We start from the raw sequence: 27,235 nt of genomic DNA on the forward strand, positions 1-27,235 counted from the left end.
TAAGGAGGAAGAGCGTTCTGGAGACCCAAGGCGCCCACCTCTCATGTGGCCGCAGACAGCCACACCGTCCCCAACCTGCCCAGGGGCCACATATCAGGCAAGCGGGGAGCAGCACCTGCTGGCCACCTCCCCAGCCACGGCCACGGCCACGCAGTGCTGGCTTCCTCCCTCCAGCCGGGCTACTGTTGCCCGCTAGCCACAAAGGCCCCTTTCTCTGCTGGCTGTTTGGGTTGGTCCCTGCCCACCCCAATGGGCAGCCTCTGGCCGGCCGCGGATGGCCCGTCGCTGAAGGCTCGCTTTATAGACCTGAAGATCCGCCCGCCTGTGCACCAGGCCCCCTGGAAGCCAGCTGTTGCCACCCTCCTACCACATTCCCACCTCCTTCCCCGCACCCCGCTCCACCCCGCTGGGGCTCCAGGAGGGAACACACAGCCCCTGTTCTTCCTCCACCGCTGGTGACAAATCACAGCTCTCTGCAGGCCAGGCGGCTCAGGGCTCCTTGACACCCTGCTGCCTGGCAACGACACCCGTGCCTCCCCTCCACATGGCCCTCTCTGCACTGGGAGCAGAGCTAGGCTGGGCCAGGATCCCCCACCTCCCACCCCCCTGCACCACGGCGGGAAGCGCTTCCAACTCACGGATTTCTTCCTCTGCAGACACCGCGCGTGTTGACACGGGCCCAGCCTTCCCCCGGAGAGGGTATAAAATAGCCACAATGATGGCTAAGCTGCAACCAGCACATTAGGACTGGCAAGCCGCTCCTAGCTCTTTCGCTACGGAGAGTTTCAGAGTAGTTTAGAGCAGAGGAACATGAGAGACACCTCCACATCGGACAGCAGGGCGTTAGTTAAATAAATTATAATAAGCCGCACAGCTGCACGGGACGTGGCCATAAAAGTTAAAAAGTATAGCTATAGAACCTAATTTACTTATAAATAGTTTATTTATTTATAGAATCTAATGGCAAATTCCTAAGTATATGCCCAATGGTATTTTTTTAGGAAAGGGACTGGAAGTCTCATGAGCTTTTTTTTTTTTTTTTTTAGATTTTATTTATTTGACAGAGAGAGACACAGTGAGAGGGAACACAAGCAGGGAGAGTGGGAGAGGGAGAGGCAGACTTCCCGCGGAGCAGGGAGCCCAAGGCGGGGCTCGACCCCAGGACCCTGAGCCGAAGACTCAGGGCCACCCTGGACACTGAGCCACCCAAGCGTCCCCTTCATGAGCTTCTTGAAATGACTTAGGACCCCCAAGAAAGGAAGAGTCACTGTCCTACAGAAGCGTATGTAATGTCATGATGAGATACTTCTGTTGTAGATAAACTGTAGGTTAGTGACGAAGTCCCACTTTCATGTTTGTGGGTAGTGTGGGAGGCTATCCCACAGAAGCCAGTTTCCTTATCCCTGGTTAATAGAGATGTAACTGATTTTTTTTCTCCTTTGTTTTTCTACCAGCCCGATCTATACACTCATCACAGGGAACCACAGCTTTGGCCATACATTTTCTAGCAACCAAAGCAAAAAAAATGTGGGCAGTTACTAATGGCTAGTGTCCAGAGAAGAAAGTTAAGTGGGAGTTTTTGGCCTTATAAAGGGTAGTAAGTTCTCTGGAGAGGTGGGGTGGGTATGATGAAAAAATGTATGGGGTTCTGCATTAGGACAGTTGAGTCTTAGGGATGGAGTCAAGGGGGGCTGTCATGGGCCTGAGTTGGATGGTGATTGGTCTTGAGCCAACTGGCCCTGAGTTATCTTGTGAAGAAAAAGAACAACAGAGGGACACCTGGGTGGCTCAGATGGTTAAGCATCTGCCTTTAGCTCAGGTCATGATCCCAGGGTCCTGGAATTGAGCCCCGCATCAGGCTCCCTGCTCTGTGTGGAACCTGCTTATCCCTCTCCCTCTGCCATTCCCTCTTCTTCTGCTCTCTGGCTCTCTCTATCTCTCTGTCAAATAAATAAAATAAATAAAATCCAAAAAAGAAAAGAAAAGAACAACAGAAACAAGAACAAAATGAAAGAACGGTGTAGTTCTAAAGTGTTTTTGGATGGAATGACACAATGTTTCAGATTTGCTTTATAATTCTGGAGCAAACAAACAAAAAGTACATCTGGGGGTAGGGGTAGGGGGGAAGATCAGTCATGAGTCGCTAATTGTTCAAGTGTGGAGGTTCATTGTACCATTCCTTCCATTTTTGTGAATATTTGAACATTTCCATAATAAAAAGCAAAACTGTATTAAATATTGGAAATCTATCCTTAAGTATTGCATCTGAAAGTCAAACTCTGATTTGGCATAATTAAATTCCTGGAAATTTCTCCTCCCCATAACTGTTATACACTCACCTGGTGATTTTTATAAGGATTATCAGGGTCATAATTATAGACAAGTCAATAACCGTCTGGACTGATATACTTAATTCTATTGTGTCAACAACGCAGAATTTTCCTTTCGAGAAAAGTGTATTATATATGTGCAACCACAGAAGTAATCCTCACACCTGAATTCAGAGCTCTGGAAGCAATGAGAAAGTGTTAACAGAGAGACAGCAGGGGTTGGCGTGAGAGCAGGAATATTTGGTATGGTTTAGGATTTTTTTGCCATGTGAATGTGTCAATTTTTTTAAGTTAATTGGTTTATTTAGAATAAAGAACAGCTGTAGGACATGTACTATTGGCTGTTCCTCTCTTCTTCCTCAAGTATATCTTTGCTTCCTTTGAACTTGTTTCATCTTCCCAGAGAACAATATCACTGACAAGCAAGAGACAGCAGGCATTAAAGATTGATACAGTCATGGGAGAGTATGTTTGAAAATGTAGGGAACTCCAGTAGCCAAACTATGGAAAGAGCCCAGATGTGCATCAACAGATGAATGGATAAAGAAGATGGAAGATACACACACACACACACACACACACACACACACACACAGGAATATTATGCAGTCATCAAAAAATCTTGCCATTTGCAATGACATGGATGGAACTAGAGGATGTTATGCTAAGTGAAGCCGATTAGAGAAAGGCAATTACCATATGATCTCGGCCATATGTGGAACTTAAGGAACAAAACAGAGGATCATAGGGGAAGAGAGGAAAAAATAAAACAAGACAAAATCAGAGAGACAAACCATAAGAGACTCTTAATCATAGGAAACAAACAGGGTTATTGGAGGGGAGGAGGGTGAAGAGATGGGGTAACTGGGTGATGGGCATTAAGGAGGGCACGTGATGTAGTGGGCACTGGTTGTTACATAAAACTGATGAATCACTGACCTCTACCTCTGAAACTAATAATACATTACATATTAATTGAATTTAAATTTTAAAAATACATTTTTAAAAAATGAAATGCAGTGAACTCTGGCAGTTAGCTTAATCTCGCTCTCCTCCCTCAACCTCACGTCTCCCTCCCTCCTCCACTTTGTAAAGCCCCCATTGCTGCATTTCAGCCCCTGGCCGGCTCCCAGGCCTGGTTGAAAGAGGCCGGCCGAACGCAATGACTGGCGCGCCATCTGGTGGCTGATGCAAGAAGTGCAAGAGGCCGTTTTCTGAGCTAGCTCACGGGAGCCAGGCTTGAGTTTCCCCCAGGAGTCACAAACGAGCCCTGCAAAGACGGAATCTGACTTATAGACACGCTGTCTATCAGTGTAGAAATGCACGGGTCACAAGGCTTAAAAATGTTTTGAATATATTGCCAGCGCTTAAAAATCTGGATATTTTACATAAAAACCCAGATCTCCGGCTTCTTTTGCAAACTGGTTCTACCAACGCCTGGGGCTGCGGCCGGTGCTCTCCAGTTACCTGCCCAGCTTCTGCCGCAGCCACTTTGGTTTTTGCCCAGTTTGTCCTACACAGGATCCCTGTAGTGTGTTGAGTAGTGTCTCCCAAACATTCAGGACCTCAGCAAGTGACCATATTTGGAAATAGGCTCTTTGCAATGTCATGAGTTAGGGATCTTGAGATAAAATCATTCTGGATTTAGAGTGGGCCCTAAAGTAATGACGGGTGTCCTTCTAAGAGGAAGAGAGGACACAGAGAGACCCAGAGGATGATTCCACGTGAAGGCAGAGGCAGAGATTGGAGGGAAGCTGGGCTAGCAGCTGGGCTAGCAGCCACTCCAGGAGTTGGAGTGAAGCTAGGAGAGAGGCATCGGCTGGGTTCTCTGAGCCTCTGGAAGTAACTAACCCCGCTGACACTTTCATTTTGAACTTCTGGTGTCCAAGACTGTGGGAGAGTACACTTCTGTTGCTTTAAGCTACCCAGTTTGTAGTAAGTTGTTACGGCAACCCTCGGAGACTGATATGCCAACCCCCCCCCCAAGTACTTACCTTTGTCCAGTGTCCCCCCAAACAGGCCTGTGCTCTAAAGCTCCAGGATGGAGAGCTGACCACATCCCATCTGTGTGATGGGCTAGTTGTTGGGAACTTCTTTCTGCTAAACCAATAATACAAATAACACAAAATCAGGACACAGTGTATAAGGGTCGAGGGGAAATAAAGGCAGAAGAAACGAATCCCTGCCACCTGTGGGATCGGGGAGGCTTCATGGAAGTGGCAGCACTTGAACTGGCCTTGAAGGGTGAAAATGACGGAAACAAGGAGAAACAAGTTCAGGGGCACATGTTCCAGATGACAAGGCAGCAGAAGGCCATGCACAGAAATGTTCATTCGCCCCTTCTATGAATGGTTATTTGCTAAGCAGAGTCACTTCTTCTGATCACACCCCCATGGGCCTGGGACAAGGCGATCATGTGATCCAGGCCTGGCCAATCAGAGCACCCCAGCCACCTGCGGCAGTAATGGATCCAGTAGGAGTCCTTTTCTAGAACTGATACAGACTTGGGAGCCAGCAGCTCTCGCTCTCTCTCTCTCTCTCTGTCTGCTGGAGCAGCATGCTTCCTGCCACATGGAGCATGCCCATCAGGGGCCAGAGAGAACGAGGCCAGCAGGCGAAAAGAAAGAGTAAAGTCGAGATAACAGATGGCCAGAGTCCCGGGAGCATTAACCTCATAGTTGCTATGCCGAGGCCCTGGCTCCTACACTTGTGCCTCAATTTCCAAGAGCTGTCCCGATATCTACTCCGTCATGAGGGCCAAAAAATTCCTTCTCTAAGTTAGTCTGGGTTGGGTCTCCGTCTCTTGCGATCAAACAGTCCTGGTATCCGGTCCTGTCTCCCAAACCCTCCCCCTGGTGACCAAGCAACCAATGAGAGCAAAGGAGGGTGACGAAGCAACCAATGAGAACAAAGGAGAATGGTGCCTATGCAGAGCGGCAGCCCCCATTGCCTTTCAGAGGGTCCCCCCCCCCCCCCGCCCGCCGTGTGCTTTCTGGTAAGCCCGTGAGCGCTGGTGCTATTAGAGAGAAAGCGAAAAGGCACAGGGGTGTGGACCCTAGTGAAATACAGACAAGGACTGGGAGCCTCTCCGATATTTCTGCCTCCGAAGACACACGCATTTGTGCACTTAGAGATCCAATCCTTTGGTTTAGGGCTCCTTTCGAAATAGAAATATGAGCTGGGAGAGAAGTTTAGGAGGCAGAAAGTAGGCCAGTTTGCCAAAAACTCAGTACGCCTTAGAAGAATGCACCAAATTTACTACATTAACAAAATTACCCAAAACTTGTTTCTATTAACTAAATATAAAGTTTTCAGCAATTCATATAAAATGTTGACAATCTGGTTTCCAACAAGAAACAGTTGGGATATGTTGGCTTGGAATCAATTTGCAGAAAGGTTCCACAGGAAAGGGTAAAATTGTTCAAGCAACCAAAGAGAAGTGAGTCTCTGATGGTGATAAGTAGCACCAGGAGTGAAGATAACTTTTGTGGACAAGGGTGATGTCAAGGCTGGACCGGGACACGATAATTCATCTCTCCATTCATTTATTTCACATATACTTCCTGGTTATCTGATGTGTGCCAGGCCCAGGACTCAGGATACAGCTGTGACAAGAAATGATTTGTGCCCTCAAGGAAATCAGAAGGGGGAAAACCCAGGGCATTAGCCACGAGATGCACCCCCATGGTCCTAGGCCAAGATACAGACCTTCTCAGGGCCACTGAGGAACAGAGGTGACTTGGTCCTTTCTGCCTGAGGAGGTGGGAGGGAGACATGATGTTTGATCTGGGTTTTGAAGGATGCATAGGGGTTTGCCAGGTAAAGAAGAACAGGGAACATTTTCAGGCTGGAGTAGAGCTCACTGTAAGGCTCTGAGGCACAGGAGAGGGGGAGGAAGGAGAAAAAGAAGATGCTGGTGAGGAGTATGGGGTCTAAATCCCCAGGTTTCCAAAGAGCCAAAGAGAACTTTACTTTTACCCAGTGGCTAATCAGGAGCTGCTGGGGGTTTTACCTCTTTCTGTGGCAGCTCTGACAACGATGGACCAGGAGTGCTGGAAGGGAGGGGGTTAGAAGACAAGGTCAGAGGCTACAGGTGTTCAAGTGACAGGTGAACTGTGTGGAGTTGGAATTCACTCATTCCACAGACACTTACTGACTGCCACTGACTAGAGATAGGCGTGAGCCCAGATGATCCCTGCTGGGGATTTCGTGGTGTGAAGAAAGGGGGAACAAGAGTGAGGCAGGAGAAGAGCCTTCCAGAAAGAGTGAACAGAATGTGGGGGTCCCAAAGTGGGAAAGATTTAGGCTCTTCTCAGGCATGGAAGGAAGACCAGTGTGGCTAGGGCCTCGGGACTGCGAAGCTGGGAGAAGCTGAACCTGAGGCTGCAGTGAAGCTAGGGCCAGTCCTTGAAGGTCTGGTGGAAGTGCCACCTCCACCAGGAAGCCTCCCCAGATCACTGCAGTCTGATTCGTCTCTCCCTCTCCCAGCTCCTTGCCACTTTTACAAGGACAACACTGGAGCATTTTCTGGCCCAATGTGGACACTCCATAAATCTTTGGTGAGTGGATGACCGTTTGGAAGAGGGAAAAAAGAGTGGTGTGAGGCAGGCCATGCTGGAAGTGGGGGGTGGAGGGGGGCAGAGAAACAGGAAAGCTGGATGCTAAGGGGAGCAGGTCAGTGTGGACAACTGTCAAGATGGTGTTTTTTCAGACTTTCAGTCACAATTTAGTGAACACACACACAGCATTTTAAAAGAAATGAAACAGATTTAAAATATGAGAATGCAGAGTGAAGAGTATGGGTTTGTACTGCTTCACAAAGTCTTGTTCTAGTCTCTCTCTCTCTCTCTCTCTCTCTCTCTCACACACACACACACACACACACACCACAAAATAAATGTATGCCTTTCTATGGTCATGGCAAAAAAGCTTAAAATCCTCAGAATTAGGATATAGGTTTGGCTTTTGTATCAGAGACCAAAAATAACAGTGGCTTAAACCAAACAAACAGTTACATCTCTTTCCATAACGGTCAGGCCCGGCAGTCCCAGGCTGGAATGTGACTCCAGGGGCGGCAGCAGTGGGGCGGGGGTGGTTAGGCCCCTCCCTCATGGGTGCCTCACGGACAAGATGGAGATTCCGTGTCTGCCCTCCAGCCAGCGGGGAGAGGCATCCTGGTTTGGATGATTTCTTAGGACTCCCAGCAGCCCATAGTGAGCCACACTCACGGCTAAGACCTGTGACAGTGCGAGGATGGAGAGCAAAGTCGGTGCAGGGTAAAGACTGGAGGAAACCAAGCAGAAGCTTCCAAGAGTCCTCATCCCAGAGAGTCACACAGGACATGCTAATCTCCTCCAGCAATGTGTTATGACAGCGCACGTGCAACATTTTCTGCTAGAGACACTCATTAGAGCCCCAGTGCCCAGGGTGTTTACTGGGGGCTGGTCACACAGTTGCCCTCTGCCTACACGCACCAAAATTCCAGACTCCCCAAAGGAGAGCAAGGCTGCAGCATAAGCCGTACTGTTTGCACAAAAGATTTAGGCATCGTGAGCCCTTCTTCTCGGAAAATCACAACAGCGCTCTTGAAATCCAAGTTCCCAAATGCAAGCCAAGGGCCAGGCTTGTGAGCATGCCTCTCCAAGGATGGCAGTCTCTGGCCTGCTGTGCTAACTCTGTTCTGCCCAGTTGCCAAAGAACGTGGCATTTGATGTGGGAAAGTCAGGAACAATATCGAAAGGGCAAAACCCTGCTACGTTGACCCCCAACTTCCTCTCCAGCCTTCATCTGAACCTCTTCCTGAGTCCCAGTCATCACACACCCAGATCCGAGCAGGGGTGGCCCCATTGCACAAGGTACATCCCTGCCACGGGGTCACAGAGCCCAGTCCTCAGGCCCTGACACCCTCTCACACTGAGTTTGCCACCCTGGAAAGGCACCTTCCTACACTGCAAGAATCGTATCCAGACTGTGTTCTTGGGCACAAGCCTGTCTTCTCGGTGGTTCTGTGGGGTCCCTGAGGCAGGCTGGATCTTATTTCTCTTCCTTTCTTCCTTCCACCACCACCCACTCCAGGCTCTGATGAACAGTGAGCCATGCATACAACGAGGGCACCATAAATTCAGCTGTGTGGAACTTCCCATCTCCATGGGCCAAGGATGGGGAAGGAGTAGACCAGATGAGCTCCAACATCCCCAGGATTGAGGATTCCAGGATTTTCAGAGTTGGAGAAACTCAAATTTGGTGCGGCCACCTGAATCCTGAGCAAGGGGAGCTCTGGAGCCTGCTGTGTGGGTGCAGCAAACAGAAAAGGAGCAAAACCAGAGACCCAGTCAGATGGAGTCCCAACCCTGCCAGGCAGCAGGTAGCAAGCAACAGCAAGGAAGGAGCCCAGCACCTTTCTGGGTGTCTGCCCACTGCTGAGACACAGGACCTCAGCTGGTCTGAGAGTGAACAGGAAGAGCCGTCCGCCCCGGCCCGGCAGCCTTGCCTCGGCTGATGAGGGGCCCCTCCTAGCTGGTTCTGGGGGTCCTTGGGGAGATATACTTTGTTAAGCAGATGCTCACGTAGATACTGCCGGGCCCTGGGCTCTCCCCACACCACCCCCCCAAGGCAAAGTAAATGTTGGAGGGGCTGGCTGGGGCTGGCTGCCTGGCACGGGTTCGGGTTAGTGGGGAGGCCAGGGGTGAGGTGGAGGGAAGGCTGCCCTGCTTGGGGTGGAGTTTCCGCTGGCGTATGTCATTGACTGTAAATGTGTTCAAGAGGATTCAGTGCAGGGAGCAGTCTCCCCCCCCCACGGGGCAGGGAAGCAAATGTTCAGGGAAGTCTGGAAGGAAACCACCCATCTTCTCGTCGCACAAGGCAAGAATCAGGAAGGGATGGGAGGAGGGAGCAGGAGACTGACTCCTTGGATCAGTGTCATCTTCTCTAGAAGCCAAGCCTCTCAGAAGGAGAGGCGTTGCGGCTGCCCAGCCTTCTAGAGAAGTTGCACAGAGTCATATCAGGTGGCAGCCTAGAGCATGGTGGGGGGTGCCAGGTGGCCCCAACTTGTCCACTCACTCGGCCATGTGCCCTCTGCTGCCTGTGCCCCAGCCACACCATCCGTAGTTGCTGGGGGTGGGGACAGTGAGAGGACTTGTCAGAGACGGTTGTGTGACTGGTTTCATCACCTATGAGATGATGAGGGATGTCCTAGGCTCAGATGAAATCACGTGTGTGGAGGCTCTGGCCCAGGCGGGCCTGAGGTCAAGGTCTGCACCAGCCACCTGCTGGGGCAGTGTCAGAGACGGAACCCTGGCCTCGGTCTCCTGGGCTGTCCCATGCTCAGGCCAAAGGGGAACAGTTCTTGTCTTTGCCGGCCTGTTTCCCCAACTAGAGTGAGTGCCACGCCCCAGAGTCTGGCCACGGCCTCCAAAAATTCCAAGCAGCATCCTCCCGCCTGGACATCAGGCACCCCCAAATATCACCAAGAGAAACAGTCATTTGAGCCTCCAAAAAGACGGCTGCTGTTACTTATATTCCATCTCCAGCTTTTTTTTTTTTAAAGATTTTATTTATTTGAGAGAGAGGCAGTGAGAGAGAGCATGAGCGAGGAGAAGGTCAGAGAGAGAAGCAGACTCCCCATGGAGCTGGGAGCCCTTTGCGGGACTCGATCCCGGGACTCCCAGGATCATGCCCTGAGCCGAAGGCAGTCGTCCAACCAACTGAGCCACCCAGGCGTCCCTCCAGCTTTCTTTTTAAGGCATAGTTAATTCTGCTTTGCAAATGTGTGAGCCCTTGAGGTTAATTAGATCAACTGTGGAATGTTCCAGAGAGAGAAGGATAACCCTGAACTTTACAGAAACTGATTTCCGGATTCATACCTTTGCATTCTTCCGCAGAATCATGAAACTGGGCGACCAAGTCATCTTACAGATGGGGAAACTGAGGCTCAAAGGCAGGTGCTGGGAGGCAGAGCCAGGCAACAACCAAGCATCCTTCTGGACTTCGTCCCTGACACTCAAGCTGACGCCCATATTCACCCAGGACTTTTCTTGGAAGACGCAGGGCTCCCTGCAGAACTCATTATCTCCCTGTGGGGTATTGCCAGGTGCACAGCAGTGGAATGTGGGGGCTGACCTTGATGCTCAGCCAGGCCTGGGGTGACATTGTGGCATGCACCAAGGTTGGCCCCCGGGGGCGTAGCTGTCTCCCCAGTAAAATGAGGCTGGGTTGTAACACCTGCCTCAAAGAGTCGCAGGCAGGATTAGACACGACAGAAAAGGCACACCGATGGGAACAGACACATTCCTGCTTTGCTCCTCTCCCTCATCCGTTTGGCTCAAAAAGAAAATGTTTAAAAATTGCGCTTTAAACTTAGTTGTTTGTTTGTTTTGTTTTGTTTTGTTTTAATTGTCTGTGTTTGTTCGCTCATTTGTTCTTGGTCTCTGAGGCCCCACAAAGGAGTGAGACCAGCCACTGGCCCCGGGACCCAGGAGGCAGGTGGCAGGGGTGGGGGAGGGATGGGCTAAGCTGGTTCTGCCCCTTCGTGGCTATATGGGTTCGTGTGCCGTTTGTCTTTCCTCTATTAGATTTGTTCTCAGGCCCCGGTTATTCACCAGAGAGCAGTAAATACACAGTCCCTGTCCCCAGGAGGCTAAACGTGAAGGAAAAACAGGGGCCAGAATGAGGCGGTGCCCACAGTGGAGGGAGATGGTGGGACAGACCCCATCCAGGAGGAGCGGGAGGCAGTGGGGGCTTCCCGAATGGCCATCGGCACTGGGGCCTGTCCCCGGCAGTACCATCTGAGCCACCTGCCCTAGGAAACCAGGTTACTGGGTCATGGTGACGACGGATGTCAGGAACTAGGGCCTGGCCTGGCCTCTGTGGCCCCATTGCCTGAACAGATGTGATCACGGAGTACAAACATCTGTGTTTCCCTGCAGGCTGAAGAGACTCACTGGGAGGGTTCCCATTGGATGGACAGGGGCACCCTCAGCAGGTACCCCACTGAGCCGGCACCAAGCAGGTACCCCACTGAACGTGGTTTGGGGCTTCACAAGATGTCAAATAAAATCAATAAAACAGGCAAGCCCTTCTGGCCTTGACCGGCCCACAGGCCTCACACTGCCACCACTCAGAGAAGGGGGCCCTGTCCTGGCTCCTCACAGGTTTTTTCCTGCCCTGGCCGCCTGTATATCCTGTCCTCACCAAGGGACGCGCTTCTGTCTGCTCAGCCATCTGGCTACACATTGGCGTCACCTAGGACCCTTCTAAAATATACTGACATCCGTGCCCCTGCTCAGAACAATGAAACCAGAATCTTTGTAGGTGGGGCCTAGGAACCTAGACTTCCCCTAGATGATTCTGAAGTGCAGCCAGGAGTAAGCCCCTGGTCCATTTCTACCCACATAGAGGGCCAAGATGAAGGCCCATTCCTCCAGGAAGTCTTCCCAAACTTACCCCATGCAGGTGACTCTTCTTTTCTGACCACCTTTGAGCCACGTGAGGAGCAGTCACTGGACACTGGTGGCAGCCTGCTTTGTGTCAGATGGTAGGGAGCAAGAGGAACCCCAGCCCCGCCCCCACTAGCTGTACATCCTTGGTTGCTCCCGAAACTCTCTGAGATCTAGCTTCCTCATCTGTAAAATGGGCATTAACAACAGTACCTCCCTGACAGGCTGATAGAAGACATTCCCAAGGATCTATTCCAACCTCCAGCCCTCCCCCAGCCTATAGTCCTCTATTTCTTTTTTTTTTTTTTAATTTTATTTATTTATTTGTCAGAGAGAGAGAGAGAGAGAGTGAGCACAGGCAGACAGAGTGGTAGAGGGAGAAGCAGGCTCCCCGAGGAGCAAGGAGCCCGACGCGGGACTCGATCCCAGGACCCCGGGATCATGACCTGAGCCGAAGGCAGCCGCCTAACCAACTGAGCCACCCAGGCGTCCCAGTATAGTCCTCTATTTCTAAAACTACAGGTTCCCACAAGCCCAGCATGCGACCCAGTTCCCAGAGACCTCTGTCCCTGTCTCCGTCCACATTCTCATTCCGAATGCTGGGAGCGGCCAGCCCCTTAACAAGACATGGCCTTCCTCACATGGCCTTCCAGGACTCCCGAGCCGGCCCCTGGAGGTGGCTGGAGAAACATGGAGGAGCAGAAAACCACCCCCAGAAGGTAGGGATCCCTTTTCTGAGGATCTGTTCTAGCCGGACGGGCAGAGCCTGCCCTGACTGTGAGCCGGCAAAGGGGGAGGGGAGTGAACTTGACATCACTCAGGGCTTTCACTGTTCAGAAATCACTTCCACAGGTTATAAAAAGGGATCTTTGTGAGGTGAGTTCTTCTCTCCATCCGCCAGATGACTTGCGGAAGGTCACGGTTAGCTAGTTCTAGGGCTAGAGTTGAGAGTGCTAAGAAATTGAGAACAGTCTGAATGTCCAAAAATTGGGAAATTATTAAATTCACTAAATACATCCATATCATGGAATGCTATGCAGTTATTAAAGTCATCTCTTCCAATGATTTTAATAATGGGGAAAGGTACATAGTAAGTTAAATGGAAAAAGCAGGACATAGAGCTTGATCTCTGCTCTGTGGTATAGACGCGTTTACTGGCATATGTACAAATATAGATTGCACGTAGATTTGCAATGACACCAAAAATCCTACTAAGTTGCTCCGGGTTCTCCCCTCAGATCAGGCCCCCCTCCCAGCCCCACCCTGTCTGGGGTCTCATATGTGAAGGTGCATAAGGGTAGCCTGCCGACCACGTCTCTCTAGCTGGGAGCGCATCTGGGAATGTCACTTTTGTGAAAAATGACACTGAGGGGAAGTGTAATCAGAACATCGCCAGAAGGTGGTGTTTATAAAGTTTTTATTTTCTGTTTTCTTAAAAATAACATTTGATTTCCTTTATGCATGTGTGGAGTGTACTTGTTTCCTTAGGCTGAGTAATAGGCAGATAAAGACAACATGAGGCGGGGTCCCCAAGGGGAAGGGGGGCCTGGGGGTGAGGGGCTTGGGGGCACAGGGGAAAGGGACAGGGTGGGGTGACTCACGGGACGCTTGAGTGCCCATCAATGCACATACACGGTCTAACACTTTGTTTTTCGATTTTTTAAGGACATCTAAAATTACTGAAAGATACGATTTCAGCACTGAAATATACAGACGGAAATCCAAGCACTTGAACACAATTCTTAACTCTAAGCTCAGTTATTGCACATCACACAATTTAAGTAGGCTTCAGGCTGTAGAGCAGTTTGCTCTGCTTGCGACTTCCCCGGGATGTCTCGAGTCTCCTTTTGTACCCCCGGTGTCTCTTCCCTTTGACCCCCGCCTGCCCACAGCCTCACAATGACGGCGCCGGGTGTCATCGTGACATGCCAGACTAAGCCATTCGTCCTCCCCAAGGGCTGAGGTGAGGCTTTGGTGAAATGGAGGGTTCCCATGGGGGTCCCAAGGGACCCCACGCACTCAGAGGTGAAGTTGGAAGCAGACAGAGCTCATGAAAGGCGCAGGGGTGGCCATTAACGCCAGGTGGGGTGGCGTGGGGAAGGAAGTGTGACCGCTGAGCACCTGCGGTCACAGCACCAAGGGGACAATAAGGGACCGTCATGATGTCCCAAGGTGCCCTCATCAACTTCGCCTTCCTTTTCCTCCTTCCTGAGCTCCAATGCCCTGCCTCCTTCCCCATCACCCTGAACCTCTGAGTGGTCTCTCAAGGCACATTTGTTCTCTCCAACTCCAGCTTCCCCGTCCTAGACACACCCATCTCTCCTAGCCCCCGTGGGTGAGGAGGCCTCCTGTGGCCAAGGACAGCTCCGGGGCGCCTCCGGCGGCCAAGGACAGCTCCGGGGCTCGGCAAGAAACCGCTCTTCAAGTTTGGCTGAGCTCTTTTCAACAGAGCTCTAATTCCACTGCCTGCCTAAACCAGGGGAGACAGGATATCCACACAGAAGGACATGGGAGGAGATGGGTGGCAGGCAGCTTGGTCAAGGGCATGAATCCGCGGGGCCGAGGGAGGCCCACCCTGCGACTTGCTCACGAGAAAGCCTGCAGCTTGTCTGACAAGAAGTCAGTTGGAGGCTGTCAGCCCCCTGGGAACAAGTTGCTTTGTCTAGCTCTGGGGGCGGGGGGCTCAGTCTCAGAGAGTGGGGTGAAAAGCAGGGTGGGGGCTTCAGAGACAGGACAAGGCTGGACCCCTGAATCCCACCAGGGTCTAATTCAGCGCCTTTTGCTTTCTTTCTACAACATATTTACAAGGTCATAAGAAACGTGCACAACCAGAAGACCCAGAGACACAGAGAGAGCTTGTGCCCCCAGTAGGGGAGGGCAACAGTGAGAGAGGGGTGCCCCTTCCTCTAGCTCTCTCCCCACCCTGGAACTCCCCAGCCTCCTCAACAGCCGTTCCCAGCGACAGGTCCAGAAGCCTCGGCCGGGGCAGAGGGAAGAGACAGACAGACTCCATTCCTAGTGAGAGCAGGAAGCATCGCGGCTGCTCAGAGAGCAAAGGGCAGTTCCCTGAACTGAGCCGGGGCCAGAGGGAGGAGGTGGGAGGGCAGAGAAGGGTGTGGGGCCAGGAGACAGGATGTTGGGGGGTCTGGGACAGCGTGACACCCTACCCTGTGCTGTTGTGCTGCGGGATGAGAAGCGGCTCATGGGGCTAGCTGTGGTTTCAATATTTTCCCCAGCATAGGACTGGGAAGATGTTGACTCCGGGGTACAGTCAAAGAGGCAGACGGGGTGAGCTTCTTCCATAAGGTCCGGCAGGCTCAGCGGATGCTGCCAAAGCCAGAAAGGGACGACGGCTGGAGCCCTGTCTGGGGACACTTGCCCCAGGGGCTCCCACACACGCACCCCTCCTCACACCCCAGGCTCTCACACACATTCAAACACATACAGCCGCTCACAGACTCACACACAAACACACACGGCACACACCACGTATAGAAGGACAGCAGAGGCCCAGGTACAGGTTAGAAATTCTTTGCCCAAAGTGTTAAGGAATTTGCTTCAACAGGGAGAATGGGACAGATTAGGAAAGAAAACAAAAAGAAACTCAAAACAGGGAGCTCGGTCTCATCCACCCTGGCTCCCGCCTGGTTAGGAGATTTGGGAGAACAGGATGTTTGGCCGCAGTCCTGTCCTGTCCCCTCTGACCTCACAATTCCCGGGCCCCTCCACTAGAGCAGCCTCGGGGGACCCTCCACTGGGTCAGTGAGAAGGTCCCAGCGCTGGCAGGGGAGGGGACGGAAATGGGCCTTGTGCTGCCCCCTGGAGGAGAGATGGAGAAAGGTCACGGGAAGTGGAGCTTTTCCCCGCCGCTGCTTCCCATCTTAAGGAAGGTCTGGATGGGAGAGGAGGTGGTTGCACATACACCGCGCCCCACCCCACCCCGGCTGACACCTAGCTTCTTCACCTGCAGCCCGATCCTCAGGCTTCCAGAGTGGACCTGGGGACAAGGGCAGTGCAGCAACCCCACACGGCCAGGCGGAACCCACCCGCGGCCTCCAAGAGAATAGTCCGGACCAGGCCCCCACCTGAGGCCCACAGGAAGGGGCCAGGCTGTTCAAGGGTCTGGCACTCAGGGCTACCCAGTCTCCGCTCCTGAGAGCTCCTGCCAGATCTGCAAAGGCAGACCCTTCCTTCCTCCTCCCTCTGCTCCGGCCCCTCCCCCAGCCCCTCAGCTTCGGCCACCCTCACTCACACAGGCTTGGGTTAGGAGAGCAGAGTTTAGGGCTGGGAGTCTAGTGCTGGGGAGTCCGGCGCAGGGAAAGGGCTCACTGCTGTGGGTGTCCCAGCCCACATCATCAGAAGCCGGTGGGCGTGTCCCAGCCACACTGGCCCCAGGAGGACCCCAGCCAGTAGGCAGCTCCCTGCCTTTCCAACCCTCTGCAATGGAGACACCCAAGGGTGGGAGAAAGCAGGCAAGTGCAGGAGGAAGCAGCGCTGGTTGAGCCAAGGATAGCAATCAAGACAAGAAGCCCTGGTCAGGGCAACCCAAGGGTGTCAGGACAGGCCCAGAGGGGGCTTGGGGGACATGGTAGGGGGCATTCATGTCATCAGCTTTGACCTTGTGGTGGGTGGATATGTGTGGATATGTGTACTTTGAAACCAACACTAAATGGAAAGCAAACAAGGAGGTCTTTGGAGCAGTGTGGACCAAGGACACATTTGTCAGCGCATGCCACACTCACACACACTCACACGTCCTAGCCATACAGGTCTCACATGGGCCATGCACAGTCACACACCCAGTCGTCCCTGCTGGAGCCAGCGTCCTTCCAACGTATCTTCCGGATCCATGCGTAAGCTGCCTGCTTCTGTCCAGGTCTCTGCTGGCCCGTCTCCCCCGGCCATCGGCACCCTGGCCTGCCATGGCTCCCCGAGGCCATCTACCAGATGTAGCCTCCGTCGTCCGCCTCGCCCGCCTCGCCCTCCTCCTCCTCAGCCTCCTCGCCTGCTTCCTCTGTCTCCTTCTCCTCCTCGTCCTCCCAGCCGACGCCACTCCCAAAGTCCCCTGAGAAGCCCACGATGTCATCTGCGAGGGGAACAAGCCGAGGGGCCGGTTAGGACCCTGCTGGCCTCCTCGAATTGCTGCCAGCAGGATCCACCACAAGCCAGGCCCCCCAGAAGCCCTCCCAGGGCAGGTCATGGGGTACCGGGGTGGTGCCCGTGCTGCCGCCTGGCCCTTACCGCAGTCGGGGCTGCCATGCGTGCGAGTGCCCGTCAGCTCCAGGCCCAGCTGGTCCACACACCAGCAGTCACCGCTGCTCTGCTCACACTGTGTCTTCCGGTAGTAGCCGTCCTCGTCACAGCTCGGGATGAAGATTCCTGAACACGGCAGGACCCACCGGGTCAGAGCAGGCGCTGGGGTGTGAGCCCTTCAGAGATGTGTCCCCGGAGCCTGGGCCATGAGCAAGGGTCCAGACCCCACCGGAGCGCAGGCAGCCCAGATGCCCAGGGCGGCATGGTAGCATTTCTTCTGCCTCGACCGGCCTGAGCTGGAAAAACCTGCCTCCCTGATTTCACCGTGCTCAAAGCCCTGGCTCCTGCCGCCACTCCTCGGATCTGGCTGTCCTCGGTCAGCAATGCCCAGGCTTCTCCTCTCAGCCTCAGGGCCCACCTGCGCTCCCTCAGACCTGGGAACTATGACCCCTGTGTCCACCCGATACACTCCTGAGCGCGCCGACCCAGACAGAGGCTCTGCCCCTTCAGGGAGGCGGGTGACACACATTGAAACAACTATTCCAGGCACTACCGAACGGGCACCCTGAGGCCCAGGGAGTGTGCCCAGGGAACACAGACCCAAGAGGACGGCTCCCAGGGTGGAAAAGCGTGGCTTCCTGAGGAGCGCTGCCGCCCATCCCGAAGGCCCCTGGGCTCTGGTCAACAAGGCTCTGTAGGGTGGTTCCAGCATTGGGTCCCACGCACGCTGGTCTCGTGGGCGCAGCAAGAGGCTGCTCTCTGCCTCTTGGCCCTCTGTCCCCTCAGCCACCATGATCCAGCCACATGGGCCCTTTCTTTCTGTTTGCCAAGAGCCTCCAGCTTTCTCCTGCCCTGGGCGGCCTCATCCTCACCTCTCAGGTCTCCCTTGGAACACCAGCTCCCCAAGAGGCCTTCGCAGATGCGCAGGCTACCTTCTACCCACGGTGCTCTCCCTCAGCGCTATACCTACACAAGCCACCATGTGTAGTTCTGGCTTTTTGGTGTGTCAACCCATGTGTTGTGTTTTCCCAAGTAGCCTGTGTGCCTTCTGAGACCAGGGACCAAGTCTGTCTTGCCCTGACCTGGGCTGCGTCTACTATTCCCTCTGGGGTTGGCACCGGGTATTTGCTTGCAGATGTGAGCATCTGCTATGGAGGGGGCTCGCCTGAGTTTTGCACGTACCCCCCCACTGCCACCCATGCCGGAGTGAGTTGAATGGAGGGTTCTAGGAACCTTCTGTTTTCCCATCCTCCAGTCCCAGAATGGAGGAGCTACTTGGGAGACCCTGTCCCACCACGAGGATAAGAACAGGAGGGGAGTTCTCCTTCCTGTTTTTCTAGGACAGGGATTTCTCTGGGCTCAGCTCTCCTGTAAGGCCCAGGGGCTGGAGCCTCTGGGCCTCCGGCAGACCCTGGGGCACCCCTCCCCTGCCTCCTCCAAGCCCAGCCCAGTCCAGCCAGCCCCCTCACCTGGCTTCTTCTTGGAAGCCTCTTGGATCTGGATGCGCTCCAGCTCCGCCAGGCAGGGAGGCTCTGTGTGGAGAGAAGCAGCCTCTGACGGGGGCCATCCCGTGGTGCTGGTAAGACTCACAGAGGGGCCCCCAAGGCTTGGCAACCTAGCAGTAGGCTTTGCAAGACACGAATACCCAGGCTTTGACTTGGGGAAGCCCCACGGTGGTAGTGGGGAGCATGGATCCCTCCAAGTTCCCAAAAACTGACATAGGGGCTCTGCAAGATTAGAGGAGGAAAAAAAAAAAAAAGCTCCAACTGGGGGAGGCCATTCCATGGCTGTGGCAGGGGCTGAGGTGCCCTGAGAAGCCCAGGGCCCCTGAGAATGTTGGGAACTCATGGGATAAGGATGCAGGATCCAGAAGAAGAGGCGGAGTGGATTCCCCAGGGGAGAGGCCCAAGGGGAAACATGAGACCAGAGGGAAGGTTAGACAGAAGCTCAAAACTAGGGGCGCCTGGGTGGCTCAGTCGGTTAAGCGCCCAACTCTTGGTCTCAGCTCAGGGCTTGATCTCAGGGTCATGAGTTCAAGGCCCATGTTGGGCACGTAGCCTACTTAAAAAAAAAAATAAGAAAAAAAAGCAGCCGCCCAGATGTAGTTGCAGCCAAATCTAATTGCTTGTCACCTTGAGAAGTCCCTAGCCCTTCCCAGCAAGAGGCCTGGCTGATGGTAAAATGAGGTCAGCCCCCAGCCTCCTGCCCAAGGAGGCTGCTGTACAGAATGGACAGAATGAGCTTCAGAGGCCTGGATGGTGAAAGTGCCAGAAGGCGGGGCAGGCGGGGTCCCTAAAATTGACCAAGATGCCACATGCTGGCAGATGGATTTGTGACTGACCCACGCTCTGCGCCCAGATTTTCTCTGGTCACCCTCACAGCAGGATGAAGAAACCGAACTTGAAGAGTCAGTGCCTTGCCCAGGGTCCCAAACCGGCCCCATACAGTGGAGCCCCAGTGGAAGGCTGGGCCTCGGCTGCGAACACCATAGTGCCTCCAACACACGCCGGTGGTGGGAACCAGGCAGGACGCTGGACGCGGAGCACCAGGACCTCCCCTACCTCCGGGCAGACCTGTCAGCTGCCCCCCAGGGACCTCAGCTTCCCCACTGATGACAGTGGCCACCTGGCTGAGGTGATCTCTGAGCACACGCCCAGCTCTGGTTCAGGATATAGAAAGCTAGCAAACAATGTCCTATCTCTAAGGTTGATGAGCACAGATTTGGGGTAAATAATGTGAGACATGCCCAGAAGAGGAATCATGGAGAAGCCAGTATAGCTTCAGCCGTAGAGCCCAGGAGCCCTCTCCAAGGCCCCAAGGGCCCTAGAAATTTTACATTTGTAGTTTTTACTTTTCCAACATGCATATGCTTCAGGACCCACAAATCTGGATCACTGAGGTGCTTGCCAAGGAACGGATTTAAAGTGCTGGCTTCCCCAGGCTCCAACAGATGAGGTGCTGGAGCGGGCAGGAAGCAGGTGGGCTGGGGGTGGGGGTGGGGGGTTGCCGGGGAGGGGCGGGGCTGGTGAGGGGGGGTGCAGTGAGGGGTGGGGGACCAGCGGGGGGCTATACTCACTCTCCCTCCAGAAGCAGAAGCACCACTCAGCAGTGGAGACCCGGCCGTCCTTGTAGGTGTCGCAGGAATTGAAGAAAGGGCGGATGCAGACCTCATACTTGTCCAGGTTGATGGCGGCCAGCTCTGTCTGGTCCAGGAAGAGGTCAGCACTGGTGTCCAGCTTGGAGAACATCCAGCCAATGGAGTCCTTGCAGCTGGCCCCCAGGCTCTTGTCCAGCCCTGGGGAGAAGGCCAGGTTCAGGCGTGCTCAAGGTAAACCACTCCATCCATCTGTCTACCCATCCCTCCACCTCTCCATCTGTTCAGGGTCAGGGTCAGGGCAGCTCAGAACATAACCATGGGAGTGAGAAACTCAAGAACGGCTGAAGGGCAGTTCATCTGCCTCCACACAGGACTGCACTTAAGCTATTCAAAACCCTGTTTGGAAAGCCCTTCGGGGAAGATAATTCCTTGCCTTCTCTTGGCTACCCATTTTAGGCTTTAAGCTCCTTCCACCCACTTCTAGAAGTTCTTCCAATAGCTAACCCAAATCCCTCCTGTCTAGTTGAAGCCTCCTTCTCCTTGTTCTGGATTTAGGCCCTTTTCGAGGCTCAGAGTCTGGCAGGAGGGAACACCAGGCAGGCTGGCCCAGGGCACTCCTGTTTCCCCATCGCCCTCCCCCATCCCAGGCAGAGCAAGTAGCTTCTGTACCACCAGCCAGGTTGGCCCCACTGCCGGCCGAGCCATTTTGCTTGGCGTTCTCATGAAGGAGCTGGAACCAGTCCCGCAGCCGGTCCCCCAGGTCAGCCAGGTCTTGACCTGTGCAGGTCTCTACAGTCGGAAGAATGGGGAGAAAGGGGCGCGGGTGAAGGTAGGTCGAAGCACAGCATGGCCTCAGCTTGGGATGCCGTCTCACAGGCCAGACGCCAGGCAGTGGTCAAGAGGCAAGGGGAGTGAGAAATTAAAGGTCCCCACCCACTGTCTCCCATCTTCCTGCCCCCTCAGTCCCTAGCCCTCAGACCACACATGGTGTGCCCCCTATACCTGAGGCACATCCCCCCCAGCCCCACGGGTCCTCAGGCTTTTCCCTGTTTTTGCCATCTCCCTTCTGGCTCTGTGAACCTCTCTCAGCACCCCAGAGCCCTGAAGGAGGTGCCCCAGAAGATGCTGGCAGGGAGGCCTCCCCCGACCCGGCTGGAGCCCGGGGCTCCGCGTTACCTGGCTTGCCATCGGTGGTGGAGGGGGAGGCCTGCTCTGTGGGGCAGGGGCAGGGGCCCTCGCATCGCACAGTCAGCTGCTTGCTGCTCAGGCAGGCCTGCTGCTCCAGCTTGCACTGCACGAGAAGAAAGGTCGGGTTGTGTGACTGGGGGTGCTCACAGATGGGTCCTTGGAGCTGGGGTACTTCGAGCCCACCAGGCAGCCACATCTGACAGGAGGGACAGCAGCCACCAACAGCCTGGGGGGCTAGCCCTCCTGGTCCCCCTGGGGAGGCCAAAGGTACATAGCACTGGGGGGGACAGCAGGGCTGGAAAGGGGTTCCCAGGGATTCAGGGGCTCCCACGAAACCTGGTCTGCCCTAGCTTAATGTCTCTGCACATGTACTTTCCCAGGACACGATTCTCCCCACGCCCTCACCCCAACCCACCCACTTCCTATTTAGCTGCCCATTGCTCCCCACCTCAGTCCTGGCCCTCTGGCCCAACCTCCTTCTTACCACAGTCCCTCGGCCCCCAGGGAACTGGTGGCCAGCCCCTCCCTCAGTGGTCTTAACTCCGATGGGCCTCACCCAGCTCTCTGGATAACAGCCGCTGGCTCTCTGCTCACATCTGCTCATTCTCCTGCCTTTACTGAAAACCCTACGCCACAGCTGTTTGCTGAAGGCAGCCTGGGAGAGGGTCTCACCCACTCCCCACCATTTGAGTGTTTTTCCTGGTCCCGTATGGTTCATCCCCATGGGATGACAGTAAATGAGAAGGGGTCATACTGTTTCATAGTATCTCCCTTGGCTCCTGGCTGCTCGGCAGAGAACACGGAAGCTCAGAGAGGCCCGGTGACTTGCCCGAGCCCACAGGGCTAGGATAGAAGCCAGATCTCCTGAGGAGCCCTATGTCCCTGCAGAACAGCTCCGTGACCCCCAGAACACAGCTTCCTGCCCAGATCTCACTCCGCCTTGGGCTGTGTGACAGCACTTTTCTCCCCTTCCCTCTCCCTCCTGCCTCCCCAGTACAGCTTCTGCCCTCAGCCTCTGGCACAGTCTCTCTCCTCTTCCAGTGACCTCACCCCTTCCCCAAGCCTGTGACTCTGTGACTCATCAATCTGCATGTTGCCCCGAAAGTGTCCCTAAGCCCTAGAATTCAACCCCAGCGGACAGTGTCCTCCAAAAACCAAGCAACTCCCAACTCCTGGTAGCTAGCAGAAGTCTTCACAATTAGCACCTGCATTTCTGTGGTCCTTTGGAGTTTATAAAATGCTTTCACGAATGTCTCATTTAACTTTCTTAAGAATCCCATCCAGTAGGGCTTCACTCCCCACAGCCACCATTCCCTCCCACATGGCTGTCTCCTGGGGGATTATTTTCTCCTACCTCAAAATGCCTGGTGCTGGCTGGTGAACACCGTCCCCTCGGGGTGGAAATCTCCCTGCGGAAAGCTCCATCCGTCACCCTCCACCCCCGACAACTGGGTGACACGGCTCCTGCCTTTCAGAGCCCTGGGTACTTTCTTGAGGATCTTACCTCACTTACTCTGACTCACAGTTCCCTGCACACCTGCACCCACATCAGGCCAGAAGCTGGGTCTGGCTCCTACTCTTATGGAGCCCAAGCCCGGGGCTCAGGTGTCCCTTCTGGCCGGCCACACCACATGCACTGACTGAGGACACCAGGCCCTGTGTCAGCATTGGGAGACCCCAGGGGACCCTGGTTGCATTGTCCTCTCTGCTCCCCGTGGCTTCGGGTGTCAAGCCAGCCCCCCACCAGCCTTCCCCGCCCCCCACCTAGGGCCAGAACTCCTCACCACTGAGCTGTAAGTGTGGCCATCGGAGCCGCAGACTGAGGCCAGTGGGGCCATGTGACAGGGCTTGCAGACAGGGCTTGTGTCTTTGTTTCCAGAGAGCTTCAGGGCAGGCTGCTTGATCCTACAGGACAGAGATGGGGAGGGCATGGAGTGGAGGCGAAAATGAGAGAGGGACACCCAAAAGGAAGAAGGTTCGAGAGACTGGTTCCAAGAGGAAGCTGGTCCCAGTGATCACAGCACCTGCAGCCTCCTCCCTACCCCTGCCCACCCTCCCCATCAGCCCCAGACAGACCCTCCTCCGGCCCCTAAGGGCACATGGCCCAACTAGGCAGGGTGAGGAACGGTAGGTATCGGTAGCTTGCCCTTTCCTGTGGTTACTGAGCCCAGCAGGGCCTTCAGGCAGCAACTCCAGGTCTGACTGCCAGATTTAAAAAGGAGTTGCACCTCGCATAAAGGGTCACACCAAATCAGAGGTTGCAAACTGACAGCCCATGGGCCACATCTGGCTGGGAGACTCATTTTGTTTGGCCGCCAAAGGTGTTTGTCTTTGAGTCATTCACCAACATTTACAAAATGGAAGAGTTCACATGGAAACATGGATTCCTGGAGAGAGGGGAGGGAGATGGGACCTTTGCCCAGAGATCTTGGATGCTGGCAGGTCTTGTCCTTGGGATGGAGCTAATACCTTTCCCTCCTCTGCAAGCCTCAGAAGCTAGAACCTTAAATATTTTATTGAGTTGTGGCATGTCGGAGCTGGAAACAATCTCAGACTATCTGGGCCAACCTATTTGTCTTATGGATATGGACACCGAGTCCCAGAGAGGAGAGATGCCTTTCCCTGAGTCCCACACTGCTTGGTGACAGATCTCCTAGAGTGTGGGGGTCTTAGAACATGTCTACAGATTCTTTGACACTCCTCCCTTCGAAAGATGGAGTGTACTTTCCTTCCCCTAGAGACTCGCTCCTAACAAGAGAAGGGGCAGAAGTAACAACGTATGATTTCTGAGACCAGATCGTAAGTGACATTGTGGCTTCCTCCTTGTTCTCTCTCTCCTTCGGCTGCCTCACCGAGGGGAGGTCAGCTCCCATGTTGTAAGGACACTCAAGCGTCCCTATGGAGAGAGACCACAGAGGTGACCAGAACCAACAGCTACGTGAGTGGGCTTGGAAGTGGATCCTCCAGCCCCAATCCAGCTTTCAGATGATGCGGCCCCAGTCAGCACCTTGACTGTAACCTCCTGGCAAACCCTAGCCAGAATCATCCAACAGAACCACTTCTAGATTCCTGACCCTCGGAAACTGTGGGAGATAATACATTTGTTGCCTTAAGCACAAGGTTTGGGGGCAGGTTGTTTTGCAATAGATAGCTGCCACAGAGACGATCAGGCAAGCCCTCACTGTTTAAGCAACACCCCGAGAATCTCCCCCCGACTCCCCAGGCCTCTCACCTATGCTCCAGCTTCTTGCGGCTGATGCACATGGCCCGCTGGTAGCCCTGGGCGATGCACACCTTGTGACGGCTGCACTTCACCTTCTGGCAGGGGTCCTTGGTGGTGTCCAGGGCTGCCAGGACATAGGTCACCCGGAAATCAGTGCCAAGAAGCCCAGGAACCCCCAGCCCCACCTGTGAGTTCTTCTCTGTAGTAGGCCCGAGGGCCAGAGCTCCTCAGCAAAAAAGCCCCACTCCCATCAGGGTCTGGCTCCCACAAAGCCCCCAAGGCCATGGCTGGCATGTGCCCTTGGTGGGTCTCAAGTGCTCACAGGTGTCAGTCCTATTGTCTCCCCTGGGAGGGACACGTTACCTTCATCTCCTTGCTGATTGTCCTCCCAGCTCTTGATGTAGTCATCCTAAGAAAGGACAGAGGGGCAAGGAAGAAGGGAAGGGCTAAGATTCACATCCTAGAGCCAAGGCTCAACTCCAGGGCTAACATGCTAACCGCCATCACCCCAATGGCTGCTCAGATGACCCCTGGTCCCCTAGGCTTTGCCAGCTGCCTCCCCCAGAACTCTATCCCCCTAAGCTCTTATCCAGAATCCCTTCCAGCCTCTCCCATATGTTCCTTACTCCTCCATCCCACGCTGGGTGCTGCAGGGAAGAAGTCAGGGAGAGGGCACAGAGGGAGAGGAGAGGAGGGTGGGGTGTGGGGTTGCACAGAGACCATACACAATGGACACCCCCCCGCCCCGCCCCAGGAAGTACTCACCTCCACCTCCTGGGGATCAGGACGCAGTGGCAACAGGCCATGGGAAATGGAGCAGGAGGAGAGAAGGAGAGATGGGGATTTTAGTGGGATGCCCAGCCTCAGCCCATGTGGTCCCAGCACTCTGCAGGCCTCATCATGTGACCAGAGGCACTGGGCAATTCTCTTTGATTGCTCAGGTTCTCTAAGCTCAATGGCCTCCCACTGGAGGACAGGATTCCTGTATCTTCACTACAGGGAGCTCAAGGCCTGGGCCCACTCAGGGCTGGCTTTAGGAGCACTGGAGGTGAGGCCCCATCTCTCCATTGCCCTGACCTGACCATTAGGACAGATGTCTAAAGGACCCAGGGAACAGTGATTGTCACACCTTTGCCTTAAGGGTCCCAGAAATGCCACTCTCTCCCTCTGCCAGGGTCCTTCCCTTGGCAGTCCCCTCCCCTGCCACCTGCCACCCTGTAAGTGGGGCGAGGGGCAGGGGCTCTCGTCCACTGCACAGTTTTTCACTCGAGGTCTGACTTTCCTGTAGGGATCCGATGGTGCCCTGAGAGAAAGGGGGACCATTGTCCCTCCCAGTGTCGACGGTTTCCTCAGTTACCACGGTCCAGCTGCAAATCCTCACATTCAGAGGATCCTGAGAAAGCCCTCTGAGATCATCTGGCCCAGCCCCCTGTTGGTGCAGGACAGGCCAGACAGGCCAGAGACAAGAGGTGACCCACCCCGGGTCCCAGCATCTCAGAAGCCGGGTTTCCCGACGCCTAGTACAGACCTCTCTTCTGGCTCCAGCACACAGTCTCCAAGACCTGAGGTGTCTGGAGACAGCTCCTCACCCTGCTCTGGCCACAGGGACCTCCCCAGGGCCCACCACCATACTGTGGTCGGAGGCAGAGCATCTCACACCCAGCCTACTCCCTCTGGTTTCTCCACTAGCCCTCATGGGGCAGAGGTGGCTGCCAACAACCAGCATAGAGCTCCCAGGGCTCTCCAGGTGGAAGATCCGTCAGGCAGGCCAGGAGACGGCTTCTTGGGACTGCAACCTGGAAGCGCCAAGGACCCAGCTGCCGGCCTCCCCTGCATGGGACTCTGGAAGCCAGGGGTCAAGGGCCACAAGGAGCCACGTGCAGCCGCGCCCTTCATCCTGAGTCGCACCCATCCAACGAGCATGGGATGGGAGGCAGAGGCCACACTGTGGGGTGGGGGTGGCAAGGGGCCATCACCCGTCCGGCTTGGAGAAGAGGGCCCAGGGCTCCTGCAGCAGAGGGCTTCCACATGGGCACAGCCACAAGCATAAGGGAGGATGTCCAGCAGTGCTCTGAAAGCCCAGGGCTCCCCTGGAAGTTGACAAGCATCAGAGGAACAGGCAGGGACAAGGGCCTTTGTCAACACGGCCTCCTGGGCAAAGGCCGAGAAAGGGCCAAGGCCAAGCAGGCCGTGGGCATCGTACCCGGGCAGATCATGCCGTGGCCACAGCTGTACCTGCATGTGCTTTCCTGAGAGCCCTGAGTGCACACACGCCCGCCCACAGGCACACATCCTAGAGCACGCATGCGTGCAGCGGTACAAGTCCCGTCTGTGAGCACGTGTACACAGGCCCACGTGGTGAGGAACCGTGCACACTGGGTGTGCGTAGGAAACAAGGACATTTCAAGGCAGCTCGCCCAATGCCAGATGGGTTTTATCCAGAAATGAGGTTAACTAGGCCCACTTCTATGAGCAGCCCCCAGTTTTCACACTTGGGCGCCAAGGCCCTCCCTCAGGCTTGGCCTTCTTGTCTCTTCCACACAGAGAGAGAGCGTAAGAGGCAGGGCTGGGGAGGCAGAGAAGGGCAGAGAGAACAGCAGACCTCTCCCCATGAAGGGCTCGAGGCACCAGCTCTGCTCTCTCTGTCTTGCTTTCGTCTGTGTTTCTGTGTATCTCCTTGTCCACCTCCTCTCTCTCTCTCTCCTAACCC

The 27,235-nt window shown here is 54.6% G+C and overlaps 1 protein-coding gene across 3 annotated transcripts in view; it reads right to left on the reverse strand.

Moving 5' to 3' along the window:
• Positions 1 to 1,727: 1,727 nt before the first annotated feature.
• Positions 1,728 to 27,235, reverse strand: part of SPOCK2 (SPARC (osteonectin), cwcv and kazal like domains proteoglycan 2) — a 36,983-nt gene continuing 11,475 nt past the window's right edge. The window contains exons 2-12 of one of the 3 annotated variants that reach the window (XR_007122771.1): positions 25,291 to 25,299; positions 24,889 to 24,934; positions 24,535 to 24,649; positions 23,087 to 23,207; positions 21,291 to 21,405; positions 20,784 to 20,903; positions 20,094 to 20,312; positions 18,487 to 18,549; positions 17,006 to 17,143; positions 16,151 to 16,850; positions 1,728 to 1,739 (exon numbers count right to left, since the gene is read on the reverse strand). Coding sequence is in view for 2 of the 3 variants with exons in the window: in XM_047703227.1 (XP_047559183.1) it covers positions 16,705 to 16,850; positions 17,006 to 17,143; positions 18,487 to 18,549; positions 20,094 to 20,312; positions 20,784 to 20,903; positions 21,291 to 21,405; positions 23,087 to 23,207; positions 24,535 to 24,649; positions 24,889 to 24,934; positions 25,291 to 25,299 (1,092 nt within the window). In the remaining variant the exon portion in view is untranslated. Of the gene's footprint in view, positions 1,740 to 13,164; positions 16,851 to 17,005; positions 17,144 to 18,486; positions 18,550 to 20,093; positions 20,313 to 20,783; positions 20,904 to 21,290; positions 21,406 to 23,086; positions 23,208 to 24,534; positions 24,650 to 24,888; positions 24,935 to 25,290; positions 25,300 to 27,235 lie in introns of those variants that run through there. The other 2 variants (XM_047703227.1, XM_047703228.1) reach the window with 2 other exon arrangements.

This window comes from Lutra lutra, chromosome 14 (genome assembly GCF_902655055.1).
Source record: "Lutra lutra chromosome 14, mLutLut1.2, whole genome shotgun sequence".
NCBI lineage: Eukaryota > Metazoa > Chordata > Mammalia > Carnivora > Mustelidae > Lutra > Lutra lutra.